Source organism: Balaenoptera musculus, chromosome 14 (genome assembly GCF_009873245.2).
Source record: "Balaenoptera musculus isolate JJ_BM4_2016_0621 chromosome 14, mBalMus1.pri.v3, whole genome shotgun sequence".
In the NCBI taxonomy this organism is placed as follows: Eukaryota; Metazoa; Chordata; class Mammalia; order Artiodactyla; family Balaenopteridae; genus Balaenoptera; species Balaenoptera musculus.
Window position 1 is genome coordinate 44,611,336 of NC_045798.1, and position 15,483 is coordinate 44,626,818.

Here is a 15,483-nt window from a genome sequence, read left to right on the forward strand (position 1 = left end):
GAGTCTCTACATGTAAAAAAAATACAAACTATCTAAAAGAATTTCCCCTTAAAATCTCAGTTCAAACTTTTAGAAGAAGGTCAGGGTAGACTCTGATGAAGGTATGAAAGTCTACTTTGTAAGTAAATTTTGAACTTCCAATTAAGGCCTAAAAAATTATATATAATTTTAATTTATGTATATGTATATATATATATAATTTTAAAATATGCTTATAATAATATTTTAGGAAACACAAATTATTTTTCAAATCACACCTAGAACATGTGCAATGTACACCACCTGTTAGTAATGGCCACATGCCACAAGTTTAAAAAAGGGCAGAGACGCATAAGTGGAATAAACTGTGAACATCAACTATGTTAATTCTCCTTACTTCCATAGGAATTTGTTACAAAGGTGTTGAAAATCAAATAAACATGCTGAATACATATATAGTCTATACTTAAAATGATTATTGTATCCCAGATCTTCCACATTCTAAAACAAAGTTTTTTTTTACATTTCATCTGTTGAATATTAATGCCTTGAAAGTCTATACTTAATAGGTGAAAATCACATATGGTTTGTGCATCTTTTTTCATACATCCTCATCCGGGGTTGAAAGCAGAACCAATGCAGTAAGACTAAGAATCTAGAATATCTGTGAACCTTAAGGAGGTGTCCTTGATGCTTCATAACCCATACAAACATATTTAAATTAGAACAATGCAGCTATGCAATTAAAATGTGAACTAGAAAAACAAAGCAGGCTTCTAATCTATTCATTACTGGATGGGTAGTAAAAGTAAAATTGGTTTTTATTCCTGATGATAAACCGATTTAAGGATTTGAAAGTCACTTGTATAATTTAAAAGGAAAGCTTGTCATAACTTTGTGATATCCCTTGATCAGTGAAGTTTAATGCTCAAATTCTGCTTTTTTTAAAAATAGGACGATGCTAATGCCTCAAGCTAAAATGAGGAAGAATAGAGAAAATCTTAAAGCTGAATATCCTAATATGCAAAATTGACTAGAATTATGTAAATCTAGGTAACAGAATAACTCAACTAGTAAAGACTCTCTCAAAGTGAAAAAAAAGAAGTGTTCCAAGTAAAAGAACACTTCAGTTAATTAAAGGCATAAAGTCCTTTTGAATATTCAATTATTCTTCTTTAACTGGTCTGAAAAAATAAGGCGGCTCTGTAACTACACCAATAACCTACTCATTCTCTTTTCTAAAACTCGTGACTCCTTAGTCTGGCCTGAAAACAAACAAACAAACAAAAACCTAGACTTTTAATAGCAGATGACTCCAGAGGGGCCATTTTCACCTTGCAGATAGATCTGTGTTATTCTCGTGTGTAAAGCAGACCATTAGCACAAAGTCATTTCCAATCTCAGTGTGCGCAATCCACAAGGTGCACTTAACCCTAAAACTCATGTTGCATAAACTGCTCTGCTTCCACTTCTAATGACCTTGCAAATCACTCAATGTTATTGCTTGACTCGAACCCATGAATAAGCCAAACAACTTGATGACAAAGTTTTAATCTCCCCTTTCCTCGAGGTTTATAAAAGTCAACATGACATTGGCTTGGAAGAAACTGAGAAAGAACACAAAATGGAAAAAGGAAAGGGCGTGATTTGACGTTTATAAATGATATATTTTAAAAATGCTTAAGGAAATAAAAGACAATGACCTACAAAATCCACACCTGGTTTCAAGGCAGATGACTCAAAGAGGAAATGAGATTGCTCCAGTGGTACACACTTTAGTCCCAAGTTATTAGCGACCAACAAACGTCTCCTCCTGTCCTAACTTCACTGCACAGTATTCAATTAAAACTTACTTTCAGATCAAAAAGTTGGTAAGCATACCATCCACTGCTGGACTCACTCTTAGGGCTTATTATAAGTTGCCTGTAAATAAGTCAGACCATGCCATGATATCCAAAACATAATGTTTTTTAAAGTGAGATTTGTTTAATCTATGACATATTTGTTTTTTTAAAAAAATCTGATGTCCACAGGGTTAAGTATATCTTGCTTTCCCCTTAACTTCAAACACTTGAAGTAGCACTTTTCTCCTTCTTCCCCATTCAGCCGAACCTCCTCAAGAAACCCCATTTTAAAAGAAGAAACAATAAATGAAGTGACAGGAGGTGAAAGAATGAGTGTGCGCTCCAAGAATAAAGGGCGGTTTTATAACAGGAGGTACTTTTGTTAGCAAGTGACTGGCAGGTCTCCTCCCCCAAGTTAGAAGAAATTCCATCCACTCCCCAAAAGTGCAGAGGCCAAAATGTCTAGTCTAACAGTTTTGAAACCCCCGAGTCAGGAGAGAGAATGGGGGCGGGGGAGGGGGGGGCGGACTGGCGAATGGGAGAAGGGGAGAGAAAAAGACCAGCTGGAGATGATAAGAACAAAAGGAGAAACCCAAGAAAGGAGAAAGGAACGGCGGGACCCGGGCGGCCCGGGAGCCAGTGGGAGGGAGAAAGCCGGAAAGTAGGTAGAGCTGGACCCGGGGGAGGAGAGCGCGGAGCCGGCGCACCATGGACAGGGCTCGGCGCAGCCGCGGCCCACACCCCTCTAGGGGGCGGCGGGAGGGAGTGTGAGAGACCGCGGGCGCCAGCCCGATCCAGCCCCCGGCGCCCGCGGCCGGAGCGCGCCAGGCCCTGACTCACGCAGACCACAGAGAGGGGCGATCCGCACCATCTGTCCCTGCCCCGGTCGCCCCGGTCGCAGCGGCACTTGCAAGCCGCGCCCGCACTTTTTGGAGCGGCCACCGGCTGGCCACCCCTAGCCGTCGGCGGTGCGCTGGGGGCCCTTCGGGCGGATTCCCCTGAAGATCCTGCCCTACAGTGAAGGCGGACACGCCCCTCTCCCGCAGCTGCTTGGGGCCCCCGCCGCCCGCGGGAGCAGACTCGCGACCCCCGCCCGGACCCCGCCCAGCGCGGGTGTCGCAGCCGCGGCGCGTGGCGTCGCTTCACAAGACCCGACTGGCCAGCCGGGAGGGGCCTCGGGACATCCTCCGGGCGGACGCCGCGGGAAAGTTGGGCGCTCGGCCGGGCTGGGGATGGGCGGCGCGGAGTGGGGAGGGAGGCTGCGACCAGCCTGGAGCAGGTGCTTCCTGCCGCGGAGGAGCCTCCCGGTACCGACTGCAGGGAAAGGCTGTCTAGCGCTCTCCCGAAGGCTTGAAAAGTGCGGAAGCTCCCGGTAAAGGCACCCCCAGCACGCACGCAGGGCAGAGGCAGCCGGACAGGAGAAGAATAATAGCCGAGTAACGGAACTTCTCCCCGCCCGGCGGGATAAGGGGCGTGCGGGGCCAGGGGCTGGGTGCGGAGGCGCCGACCCGCGTAGACTCTTCGGGGCTAGGGGGCGAGGTTTTCTTTTCAGGTAGGACCGACTCAAAAAAAAATTGTGAGGGCAGGAAAACAAAAATAAGAAGCAACTCTAAGCTAGGGTAAAGACAATAGGACGGTGGAGCCCTCGGGCACCGGGAGGCGCGCGGGTGCCAGGGTGAGGTGGGGTGGAGGCAAGTCCCGTAACTAAGATACCAGAGTGAGAATTCCTGCTGCAAACTCGCAACCCATCCCTGCAGAAATAAACAAACAAAAAATGGAGCAAAGTTCAATGCTAAGGGCGAGAAGCGCAGAAAACTGCAAAACCGGAGTGCTATCCTACCTCACCTTTCTGCTGCCTAGGGACACCCCCCCCCCGCGAGCTCGCCTGACCCCGCAGGAGCAGAGGGGGCCCGCGATCGGCCCCTTCGGGACCCGCCAAGAGAGGCGCGGGAGACCGGCTGGCTCCGGCAGCCCTGCCCTTGCGCCCTGCCCAAGCCTCGTGTCTGCGCAGCTCCCGGCCGCGCGGTGCGGCAACTCCCTTCCCGGGTGCGCAGCCGGGCCCCGCAGCGGCGCGGGGAACAAAGGGACCCGGCGCCGCCCGCCCCACCCCGCCCGCGGCCCGGCCCGCGGGGACCGCCGCGTACCTGAAGCAGGGCCGCCAGCAGCGGCAGCAGGGTCCGCGGCGCTCCCACTATCCGGCACATGGAGGCGGAGAGGGGCCGAGCGAGGAGCCGGAGGCGGCGGCGGCGGCGGCAGCAGCGGCGGCAGCACCAACAGCGGCGCGGAGAGACGGCTCCAGGCAGTTTCCACCCCCTTCCCTTCCCCTCCCCACCCCACCCCCTTCGCCGCTGCTCCCCGCTCCCCGCCAATGGAGAGAGAGCTGATGACAAATAGCGGGCCGCGGAGTCCGCGGGACTCGCAACACGAGTAATAAAACAGACCGAGAGATCAAGGAGCTGGGGAGGGGGCGGGGGAGAAGGCGGGCGTGCGCGTGAGGGTGTCAGTGTGAGTGTGTGTGTGTGTGTGTGTGTGTGCGTGTGTGGCCGCGGTGGCAGCGCCGGCTGCTCTGCTCTGCCCAAAGCGCAGCGGAAGCCAGGAGGGATGCAGGCGGCGGGGACCTTGGCCGGTGGAGGATGCGGAGGTGGAAGAAGAGCGGCTGGCACTCCCCAGGAGCTCCGCAACGCGAGGTTTCGGTCTCGGGGTTTTGCTTCCTCCGGGTCCCCTCTCCAGGGCCGCTCGGCACGACGAAAACGGCGGCGAGAGCGCCGCGGGGAGGGCGCTTCGGGCCGTGAGCGCTGCGCCCACAAAGGGCAGCTGTCCCGCCGCCCCCGCTGCGTGTGGGCTGAGGACCCCTTCTGGGCTCCCCTTTCCGGTCCCTGGGAGAGTTGGAGACTGTTCTCTGGCCTCGACCCGCGGGGGTGAGGCCAGGGGCCGGCGCGGCCGCTCCCGCCGCGGCTCCGTCCCGCGTAGCTGCCGCCGCGGCTGCCCCTGCTGGTTCCCGCCCGCCGGGAACCCGCCCGCCGGTTCTCGCCCCGCGCCGCTCACTCGCGCGCGCCGCCCCAACCCCCGCCGCCGCCGCCTGCGCGCCCCGCTCGTCCTCCGCGAGCGCGACCAGGGCGAGATGCCGCCGCCGGTCTCCCCGCGCTCGCCCGCCCCGCGAGCTGCCTGGCTGCGCAGCCCGCTCCCCGCTCGGATCTCCTCCCGCCGCCGCCGCCGCCCTCGCCCCCGCCTCCCTCCTCCGCCGAGCTTCCCCGCCCGCGTCGTGGCCAATCGGAGGCCACCAAGCTGCAGCGGTAGCCGGCCGGATCCGCGGCAGCCGCCCGCCCCCGCCCAGCCGAAGCGCCCCATTTTTGCTGCAGCCAGCGGGGGGTCGCCGGAGGGAGGCCTGGGGTGCGCAGAGCACCGCCCCGGCAGGTGGAGGGGCTGCGGGAAGGAAAAGAACTTGCGCAGGAACTTGATTGGTGGCAGGTTCATTTGTGGACCGCGAAGGGGAATCAGATAGAGCTTAGGCTTTGGAGAGGGAATGCCTTCTCCGTCGCCTCACGCACGCTTCTCTTTCTGTTCTGTTTTTCTGGGCAGGGGCCGACACAGCAAACTGGCGACGCAGGCAAAGCCTAACCTAGCCATTGTTGTCTGCGGCGCTCGCCGCGAGCCACCTGCGGGCCTGGAGGGGGGAGGCCCCGCGGCTTCTCTCGGGCTCACGCACCTCTCCCTCCTTTGCGGATGTGCTGGAACAGCCCAAGTTTGTGTGTGCTTGTTTTGTTGTTTTTCCCTCTGGGGGGTTGAGAGTGCGTGTTATTTTATTTGAAATCTCCCGTTGTCTGTTTCTACTCGTTAGTGATAACTGTTCACAATTTTTAGTAAACGGTGTAAGGGACTTTGACTCCCTCCGTACACCACCCCCAATAACAACAAAAGAAAGTAAAGAAAGAAAGAGAAAGGGGGAACCGACCTAAAACCAGAACGTGCCGTGAAGATAGGATTATCTGAGACATGAATGACTGATTCAGAGTTCGCACCAAGTAAAGGATATTTGCTTCCTCCTTTTAAGGCATGAACTTGGAGTGGTTCACAAAAAGTGAGAGACTTTACAAGTTTGGGTCACAAGCATTTGTGGAATGGAGGGAAGGGTGAGGAGCAATTGATTTTGGCGAGGTATTAAGTTTTTGTCAGAACTTTTTTTTTTTTTTAAGGTTTTTCAGGTAAATAAAAGTACAGGTTTTTTTCTAAGCGTTTCAGCACTTCGGAGGTCATCGAACTTCGTTGCGGTTAATGTACATTACTCTTCTGCTTTGGGTAACTGAAGTATTAAGATTATTTGAATTTGAGTTTCAGGATACTGATCGTTTAAGAACTTGATAATGAATCTCTAAAAATCAAGTACTAATTTCTTTGACATAAGTGATGCAGCTTTTAATAATGTACTGTCACTGGCTAGGCTTTTAAAAATTCAATATTCATAGGGAAGTTTATGCAATTTTAATTAAAACATAATATTGTAGGCCTTTTTAAAGTGAAACTCAAAATTTTTTCCTGGATTTTCTTTTCAAAAGAATAAGGAAGGTCATGTTAATTAAATTTAAAGACAAAAGGCCCCACTTGTTCTTTCTCTTCCTTCTTTGCTAGATATTATTGTCATACTATGGCTGATTGGCCTAAAATTACTCCTCGCAATAGGGTATTTATAAATTCCACTTTCAAGGAGTCATGCATAATAGTAAAACACTTAGTAGCAATATGGGGATATCCTTTGTTGTATTCCAAAGTGGAATTTATAGATCCCATCTCTATGCCTAAGAATTAAGCTGTGATCCTGGACTTGAGGCTTTAGTTACATCCTCACCACTCCCAGCAATAGCCACTGATGTTTATTGCCATTCGGATTAATGTAAAGGTAGAAGAGATTTCAGCATGAATAACTATTGCTTGTTAGTGTTATTTGCTTGAAGCTTTAAACACCATGCCCCTTATAAATTAAACTCTTATTATGACTTCAAAATCTGCTTTGGAATGCCTGTCAGTCAACTAATTCTGATTCCAGTAGTTTTCAATCAGATAGGTAAGCATTGGCAGCATTTTATTTTTTTACTTTTTTATTTTATGTCCAACTTCCATGCCTCTCACTCTTCAGTAGTTATGGACTGCTTCGGAATCTTGCCTGAGTTTAACCTGATCACGTGGTCAGCCGAACCTTGCTAATCAGCCTTTGATCTCAAGCAGGGATAGCCTAGTCTCTCAAATCAACTTATTGGAGACTTGTGCATCCATTTGATGCTAATGAAAGTAGATCTAGTGTTGACTTTGACACCCAACACAAATGGTACTTCCATTGCACCATTCTAAAGGTAATCTAATGGGGCCTTTCATTTCTCTGGGCAAGTTGTGATCCAACTGTCAGGATTTCAGCTTCTCCTCAAGGCATTGCCAGTCTGAAGACTTCCTATCAGCTTGCGCAGCTCCAGGGCTGCAGGGGCTTAGGCAGTGACCCAGAGAAACAGCTTGATGGTGAGGGAAGGGGGGAAAGAGGGGGAAAACAAGAAAAATAATAATTAAAACTAAGGCTGGACTCATAACACTGAAAATCAGCCTAATCCCTTGATTTCTGACCTAGGCGCTGCTGCCGATTTACTACAAGAGGTCTGCAAATGAATACCTGCAGACCTTACAAATCAAACATTACAGACAGACTGAATAAATGACGCCTCTTGCACGCATGGCAAGTTTTCATATGCATGTAAATGCCATGATGATTCCTTTTTTTTTTTTTTAGCAGTTAATTTTTTTTTTTTAATTTATTTATTTATGGCTGTGTTGGGTCTTCGTTTCTGTGCGAGGGCTTTCTCTAGTTGCGGCGAGCGGGGGCCACTCTTCATCGCGGTGCGAGGGCCTCTCATTATCGCGGCCTCTCCCATTGCGGAGCACAGGCTCCAGACGCGCAGGCTCAGTAGTTGTGGCTCACGGGCCTAGTTGCTCCGCGGCATGTGGGATCTTCCCAGACCAGGGCTCGAACCCGTGTCCCCTGCACTGGCAGGCAGACTCTCAACCACTGCGCCACCAGGGAAGCCCGATGATTCCTTTTTAAACGTTCATTTCAAAGAAAAGTCATAATAACTTTTTGTTCTGGTGTGTATTCTCAAACAGGAGATGCTAAACATACATTACGTGAATGTTTTTCTGAAAGGATCCTGACTTTGGAAAGAAATGCAAACAGTAGTTGTCAAGTCTGCACACACACCCCTCCCAGACACACACACCTCTAGGGCAGGACACACACTAGTCTTGGCCTCTGACACCCAGCTGAGTGTCCTTCCCAAATGTTAACTCAGGACCCTCCTCCACGCTTCCCCTTTCTGTCCCTGTCTCCAGGGCAAGCTGGGATTATCCCTTGTCTCTTAGGAAGTAGCCCTCACATTTGCAGGTTTCTCCCCAGCCAGCTTTAGTCTGTTAAAACTGACCTTCCCTGGGTTCATAGGCCTTTTAGAGTCATGGACTGTTGTAAATGAAACGCAAAGGTGGTCTGTGCAACTCCCTCATTTTACAGGAACACCGAGGCTTAGCAAAGGTGGTCTGTGCAACTCCCTCATTTTACAGGAACACCGAGGCTTAAAGACGTACACAAGGCTACCAGCTGGCAAGTAGAGAACCCTGGCTGGGACTCAGTCTTACTCCCAGTCTCCCTTACGGAGTCCCTTTTAACTTTAGAAAAATTCACCTATGTGGAATGAGGATGGTTTAAAAACAAGAAAAGGAAAATGTAATGATGCTGGGGATTTGTCTAGTATTTCTCTCAGGTATTTTGTTCTTCAAAGTATGTGTGATCGGAGATACAAGTCTGCGTTTCCTTTCACTGGCCTCCGTTCTCAGGTGCCTTTCTCAGTGCGATCATCTCACGGGCTTTAGTGTGATTCTGGCATTTCAAGAGTCATATCTCTGATATAACCTATAGCCAAGTGCAAGCCAGCCGTTCATCTGATATTCACCGAGGAAAGTCATGATCTGTTCCAATACTAGAAGAAAAACCTGACTTCTAAAAAAAAAAATCCACTCTAGTTTGGAAATATTATTTACCTTTCTTTTTTTTAGTATTTGAAAACGAAACTCAAAGTTTTTATGGAAAGTATCACCAAATTTATCACTTGAAGTATATACAGTCAAGGAAGTGAGAAAATGAGTTAGTTATATATTTGCATGACGAGGGAAGTTATTCACAAGAGGCCCCTGTATTAGGAGGAGCACCACCAAATCCCTTTCTGGAAGGTAGAAGGGTGTAATAAACAGATTATGGATTTGAATTCAGATAGACTCAGCTCCATGAACTTGGGTGGGTTTCTGAACATTTCTGAGGTTCTTTTTCCCTCTCTCCCAAATGTGGATAATATACCAGAATTTCTTAAGAAAGCCTGATATGAACACAGAGCAACACAGTAGGAGCTTAGCGTTTTATCTGTACATGTATGAAGTATGATTATTTCCATTGAGGATCTGGAGCGGAGTTACTCAGGAATCTCAGTGCATGTTCCTCTCACCTCCTCCAGTTCTGTCTGCAATTGAAAAAAAAAAAAAAACAAAACAGCCGAGACTTTTAATCAGAGTTTTATTCGGGAGGCTCAAATTTTACAGAGCAACCCGAAATCTCTAATGTAGATCGTAATGGCTCGGTAAGTAACACACAGGCTGATAAAAGTAATAAAAAATTTGGTGGCTTTATAAGATGCATAAAAACAAATCTGAGAATATGAAAGTATTCATAGGAACAGTATAGTCAATGTTAATATATTGATTTCATACAGGAAAACTAATTCATTTTTGAATTATCTCAGAAGTTGATAATAGCAAGACCAGGAATACAACGCATTTTGCTCAGAGCCTTTCTCCTGTGAACCTGGCTCTTGAAAGTTCTCGAACCACTTTCTGCCTACTCATTCCCAGAGTCCAGGTTTCCTAGTTGATTTCATGAGTCCTGCTTGAAGATCACCTGTATTTGAGAAAATATGATTTGCATGCTATTCAAGAAATCTACCTTCTACAGCAGAAGTGTGAGTATTATTGGGCACCACTTTGGATTATTTAAAAGTCAGACGGCCTATTTCTCAAGCTAAATGTCTCTTCAGAAAATAAAACAAATCATACTGAAGACTTTGGTAACGTTTAGTGGTGCCAAGCTTTTGCCCTCATGTCCTTTTGAAAGCAAAGTTCTGCTTTCTGGAAAGTTCTGAAATACAACTGTCAGTGTTTAGACGATAGTAAGACATCTTTAGTATCTAAACTTATATTGACTGTACCCTTTCCTCCAGTGAAAATAGAGGCAGTTGATAAAGTATTTATTAAGCTATGGATACCTGTGTTCTCTTCCCAGGTCAATGGCTGGCTGAATAATCTTAAACATGCCACTTCATTTCTTTACACGTTTTTTCATCTGTAGAAGAGAAATAATTCCACTTTCCTCAAAAAATGCTGAGAGGACTAAGAAAAGGATGTCAATAAAGCCTCTTTAGTTCTTTAGAGATAAGTTCTAGAGAAATACACGGAATTCTTTAAGGCTGTGGATTCAGCTATCACAAGAGGAATGATTAATTGGTTCCAAAAGTTAAGTCACATTTTGATGATATGGCATAACCAACAAGCCACCAAGTGCTTATTAAATCTTTCTCCTTTTTAATTTTCATTTATGCACAAAATTTTAAAATAACATACTTAGCTTTCTATTACAAAAGCAACACATGTTCATGCATAGATACTTGAGAAAATTATATTGTTATGTGCACCATGATCATTCACAGATGATTCAGAGTCGATTCTTTATATTAAAGCGCTCTCTGGAAGATACAATCTGAGTTTTCCTTCTAAACAGTGAACGCAAAAAATCAACCATAGTCCCATTTATCGCAGAATTTAGAATGTATGTCACTGTGATTCATTCTTTACATAGTTCAAATAAGTGATATCAAAAATAAGCATTATCCTTCTGGGAGGTCTATTATTTTGAGTCATCCCTGAGAAAGGTTTTTCAAAAACGAGTTTGTAGGAGATGGGAGTGTTCTCACTTCTGAAGTTGTTAGGAAGGCCAATAAAAAACATGTAGTTGCATTGCAAAATGAATTTATCCAAGCCATATGAAATTTCAGACTCTTTGAGGATCCCTAGGACACCTGATGTCTCCAGTTGAGGGAAGAGTTCTTTAAGGAGTCTGATCATCAGGGCTCTGAGGGAAGGGGTGAGAAGAGGCAGGGACAGATGGACACAAGTGAACAAGTGAACATCAGAAGAAGGCAGGGACTAAAGAAAGCACCTGAGGTTTGTGCTCTCTAATGAGGGAAGGGGCCCGTATGTGGATAGAATGTGGACTATGGCCAAACTACAGGATAGGGACAAGGTCATAATCCTAGTAATTGTTCAGTAAACATTTGCTCAGTTTTTGCAACAAAACAAAACACAGGACGTGGAATTTGGACAAGAGCATGCGGACAGCCTTTTGGCATCTAGAATAGATAGGAAGGGCCACACAACAGGGCAACTGATAAGTAACAGCCCATCCATGGCAGTGCAGTCTGTCCTGTCCCAGAATTTGCACATCTCTTGATAAGGGCAAGTCGTCACCGCTGCCAGTTAGAAAGTTTCACTCAGATGCTTGCTAGTGGGGTTGTGAGCTGCTAACTCTCAACTCTTAAATTGTTTACTTCAACAAATATTAAAACCCTGTTTATACTTCAAAAATTCTCCTCTTGAGTTATTTTTGTAAAGGTGGAAATGATGTAAAATGACTTTTTGGGTTTTTTGTTTGTTTTTAAGTCAAAAATAAGCACTATTCATTTGTTAGGTAGTATAAGCTTTAACTAAAGAAGACATATGTTGGCTTCTTTTATTTTTTTTTTCCCTCATTTTCTGGAACTCCTGTTTTTTAGAACTTCACAGATGAATCCTTAATTTTCTTATCTCTCTCACCTCCCCCACCCCGCAATTTCTTTCTCTCTTTTAAATAAATTTCCTGGAAGATTTCTTTAGCTCTCTCTTCCCAGCCTTTCTGTTGAAAAGTTGATCATGTTTTTAATTTCCAAGAGCTTTTGGTTCTCTGATAGTTTCTTTCCTAGAAACTTGCTCTTGTTTCATGGATGTGAGAGTTTTTCTTATCTCTTCACATATTGTTTAGAAGTTGTCTTCTGCTCACTGGATTACCTTGGTTTCCTCTCTGTTGCTTTTCTTGCAGAGTTTATTGTTGTCTCTGTCTTTGATGTTAGAGAGACTTTCTTGGCGATAATGTTCAGTATGCAGAATTTCACTTAATCCTCCCAAATTTTGATAAGCCACCTTACCCTGCCTCAGTATTCCCTGGGTCATGAGTTCAGAGTTTTCTAATGTCTGCCCCGCGCAAGTGTATAAAGAGTCTCCCCAGCTGGGACAGGCTCATGCCACACTGCACTCTGCTGCTGGCTTGACCTGACTTATCTCTGTGCAGATTTAATCTGTGACTTATTGCTTGACAGAGGAAAGAAGAAGCCCTCGGTGATTTTCTGGAGGTTGGATGATTGCTCATATTTTCCCCTGTCTAAGATGGTCATCTATCCCATCCCAAGGATGAGATGCACAGCAGTCTCAAGGGAGGCCCATGTCCATGGCAGCAGCTTAGAACTCCCACTGGGACCCAGCCCCTCCTCCAATTAATTAAGGACGCCCCCATTCTCCATGTTTTAAGAGAAATAGTGTCACCTCCACAAATTACCTAGTCCCAAATCACTGTTTTAGCCCCTATAGTTTTCAACTTAAAAAAATGTAAGTGCTCTATCCTCAACGTACATAATAGTTATGAAAACTATTTTTAAGGTTTTACCACATGCTGTTGAAGCAATTCATGGGTGTGTATTCACCTAATGTGTTCACTTGCTTTCTCACTAGCTAAAACAATGCAGAATGAAGTACTTATCTATATAATATGGCTAGATTCATGATTCCAATAGACAATAATAAGATATAAACTTACAGCATTGGTAATCCAAACCTGAAATTTAGAGTAGATGAGAAAGAAGTATCTCATTAACTAATGTGTTTATATATATATTAGTACAATTGTCTTCAATTAATTTTTTTTTCTGGTGTTGTCATACTATATGTGGGTGCTAAAATGTCCTAGAAAAAAAATCTTTCATTGGGGGAGGTGAACCCTATAAATGTATGTGAATCAATAGGTGCTTTTACCTTAACTTGCCCCTCAAAATATTGTGACATGTTCCTGGTGGGGACGGTCATTACTACTTTCCCCACTAACACGCCTGGTGCTGAGAATCACTGACTGAATATTTAACTGCTCTTCACTCTCACTTAGTATAAACCTTCTGTTGGGTTGGCCAAAAAGTTCATTTGGGTTCTTCTGTAACATCTTTCGGAAAACCTGAATGAAACTGTTGGTCAACCCAATATTTGTTCGAAGTCTTATGAGGTTGAATTTCATCATCGTGCTATTCAACAGAGTACCATCACTTCACCTTACAGGGATTTATAAAGATTTTAGCCACATGATGATTGCAAGTTTGGAATTCAGAGGGGTATTAGCATGCATTTAACAGATGCATAGAAATCATTCACCATTTCACCAGAAGATTTTTATTTCCAGATAATCAGTTCTAAGAAATGTATCTCTCCTGCTGAGAGTATCCGGTTTACCTTTCATTAGAATTGGGTAGGAAACCACTTATTAGTAATAACATGTTAATAATATGTTAATAATAAATTTATTAACATATGGGAGGAAAAAGCTGGTTTTTAATAATAAAGGAAATAATTACTCTTAAAAAAAGATGACTTTTTAAAAGACTGTGTGCAGAATGGAGAACTTCTCTGAGTGAGAACAAACTACAAGACCAAAACTGCCAATCAATTTCTTTTACCCTTAGCTCTAAGGAGGACAGGTCAACTTAGAGCAGCTCTGTACAGACTATAGAGTTTACGGGGAAAGAAACAGTGGGGCAAGGAACACGCTGGCGGGGAGGGAGAGCCATGGTGAGCAGGAACACGGACGAAGACTCTAGAGAGATTTTTCTACTCCATGTGCCTGGCAAAAGCTAGTGATGGATAGATGATGAGTTCATATAGCTCCTGCCTGAGGAAATCAGGATCAGAATACGGAGCAAATCCTTTAGTTTGGTCAGTGGAGCCTAGAAAAACTAACCCAAGACCCTGACTAAAACCTTAAAGGCGTTCCCCTGTGGTTCATATTTTTTTCCTGGCTTTTTTGTTTGTCTATTTTTAAAACTCACAAAATCAATCCAGTTGCTTGCACATGACGTACACCTTTAAGGAATCCTTTTGCATTCCTCTGTGTCCTGCAGTTCAGACTACTGACAGCATCTCCTATAATCAATATAGCAAAATCAGATTATTATGAAAATTAAAGTAAAAATATATTTGCTATTTTAAGTTTCCCAAAGTTAATGTTAAAAATCTTCACTAACAGTAAAAAAGACGTGATCATCCACAACATTGCATTTATTGTAAACACCGATATCATAATTAATATTCTTCCAGAACGAAACTTCTTAACTCTTCGTGCAAAATTTTGAACATAAAAATAAATAAACAAGACGAAAAGACAGCCCTCAGAATGGGAGAAAATATTTGCAAGTGAAGCAACTGACAAAGGATTAATCTCCAAAATATACAAGCAGCTCATGCAGCTCAATATCAAAAAAACAAACAATCCAATCCAAAAATGGGCAGAAGACCTAAATAGACATTTCTCCAAAGAAGATATACAGATTGCCAACAAACACATGAAAGGATGCTCAACATCACTAATCATTAGAGAAATGCAAATCAAAACTACAATGGAGTATCACCTCACACCAGTCAGAATGGCCAATCAAAAAATCTACAAACAATAAAAGCTGGAGAGGGTGTGGAGAAAAGGGAACCCTCTTGCACTGTTGGTGGGAATGTAAATTGATACAGCCACTATGGAGAATGGTATGGAGGTTCCTAAAAAAACTAAAAATAGAACTACCATATGACCCAGCAATCCCACTACTGGGCATATACCCTGAGAAAACCATAATTCAAAGAGACATGTACCACAATGTTCATTGCAGCACTATTTACAATAGCCAGGACATGGAAGCAACCTAAGTGTCCATCGACAGATGAATGAATAAAGAAGATGTGGCACATATATACAATGGAATATTATTCAGCCATAAGAAGAAACGAAACTGAGCTATTTGTAGTGAGGTGGATGGACCTAGAGTCTGTCATACAGAGTGAAGTAAGTCAGAAGGAGAAAAATACCATATGCTAACACATATATATGGAATCTAAAATAACAAAAAAAAAGGTTCTGATGAACCTAGGGGCAGGACAGAAATAAAGACCTAGAGAATGGATTTGAGGACACAGGGAGGGGGACAGGTAAGCTGGGACGAAATGAGAGAGTAGCATTGACATATACACACTACCAAATGTAAAACAGATAGCTAGTGGGAAGCAGCCGCATAGCACAGGGAGATCAGCTCGGTGCTTTGTGACCACCTAGAGGGGTGGGATAGGGAGGGTGGGAAGGAGACGCAAGAGGGAGGGATATGGAGATATATGTATACATACAGCTGATTCACTTTGTTATACAGCAGAAACTAACACAACATTGTAAAGCAATTATACTCCAATAAAGATGTTAATA

General features: G+C 44.8%; 1 protein-coding gene across 1 annotated transcript in view; it reads right to left on the reverse strand.

Moving 5' to 3' along the window:
* Positions 1–4,774, reverse strand: part of CDH2 (cadherin 2) — a 213,923-nt gene extending 209,149 nt beyond the window's left edge. Inside the window, exon 1 of the mRNA XM_036874118.1 lies at positions 3,968–4,774. Coding sequence (XP_036730013.1) covers positions 3,968–4,027 — 60 coding nt within the window. The 5' untranslated portion in view covers positions 4,028–4,774. The remainder of the gene's footprint in view (positions 1–3,967) is intronic.
* Between the last annotated feature and the right edge of the window lie 10,709 nt (positions 4,775–15,483).